This window comes from Octopus bimaculoides, chromosome 5 (genome assembly GCF_001194135.2).
Source record: "Octopus bimaculoides isolate UCB-OBI-ISO-001 chromosome 5, ASM119413v2, whole genome shotgun sequence".
Classification (NCBI taxonomy): domain Eukaryota; kingdom Metazoa; phylum Mollusca; class Cephalopoda; order Octopoda; family Octopodidae; genus Octopus; species Octopus bimaculoides.
Window position 1 is genome coordinate 52971784 of NC_068985.1, and position 1274 is coordinate 52973057.

The following is a 1274-nucleotide window of genomic DNA, read 5'->3' on the forward strand; positions in this document are numbered from 1 at the left end:
ATACATATATATATATATATAAACATAATCATAAATATGGGTTGTTATATCAATGGTCCAGTCTTATCAATCGATCAGATGATCGACTGAAAATATGGGTACTATTACCGACAGGTAATTATCTTCAGAGCCAAAACAACTCAACTTCCTGGTATAGTAATCCCTTATTAATCCTTCTTTGTTCACATGTGCATATATATAATCTCTATTTCAAGCTTTGATTCGATACTCACTACCATGATTTCAAACCACCCTGTTATTTAAATGCTTATTATTCATTTATACTTGGCAAAAATCTCGAAGCTTGTTCCGGTCTAGAATTTATTACATTAACCTTGAATGCAAAAATCTAGTAAAATTCTTCTAAACACAGATCACATTTTGGGGTTCCAGATCTGTATGGTTTTGCAGAACAAATCATTAGTCAATACTTATGCACACACACACACACACACACACACACACACACACACACACACACACACACACACACACACACACACACACACACACACACACACACATACACATACATACACGCACACATACTCACACACATTTATATATATTTACAAGCATACATATGCATGTTCAAACTTGTACATATATATATATACATATACATATAGGTATATGTATACATACATGTACATATATATTGACATGCATACATACATATATGTACATATACATACTTATATATATATATGTGTGTATATATGCATATATATATGTATAAGTATGAATATATATATATGTGTGTGTGTGTGTGTGTGTGTGTGTGTGTGTATAAGTATATATATATATATATATATATATATATGTATGTGTATAAATATGTATGAATATATGAATGTATGCATGTGTATATATACACATATATATATGCATATATATATATCTATGTGTATGTGTGTGTGTGTGTGTGTGTAGTAACAAAAAGGGAGGAGAAGAATTTCGATTATCTCCACGTGGTGAGTTGTAATGCAAGAATATGCATATATCAAGTAAAAAAATGGAAAATGCACACAGATTTCATAGTTTTAATATATTTTTTAATATATTTTATAAGTAAAAGAGTATTGTGTGTTGCCGACCGGTTTCGCTTTCGCTAATCATGACATTTAAATTATTGTAATTTCGTATTTTCTTAAGAAGATTTTAGTCCATGTTGTGTGTGGAGAAGTTTGTGAATGAATGATACAAGAAGTAGAAAAATCTAAGTGGAGGTAATCGGCGATCGTTATTATTGGGGACAGGGGAGGTAATTGTTC

At 30.5% G+C, this 1274-nt stretch overlaps 1 protein-coding gene across 1 annotated transcript in view; it reads left to right on the plus strand.

The window, feature by feature from the left end:
• LOC106883855 (scavenger receptor cysteine-rich type 1 protein M130) overlaps positions 1–1274 on the plus strand; it is a 105302-nt gene that overhangs the window by 62844 nt on the left and 41184 nt on the right. Inside the window, exon 14 of the mRNA XM_014934994.2 lies at positions 62–114. Coding sequence (XP_014790480.2) covers positions 62–114 — 53 coding nt within the window. The remainder of the gene's footprint in view (positions 1–61; positions 115–1274) is intronic.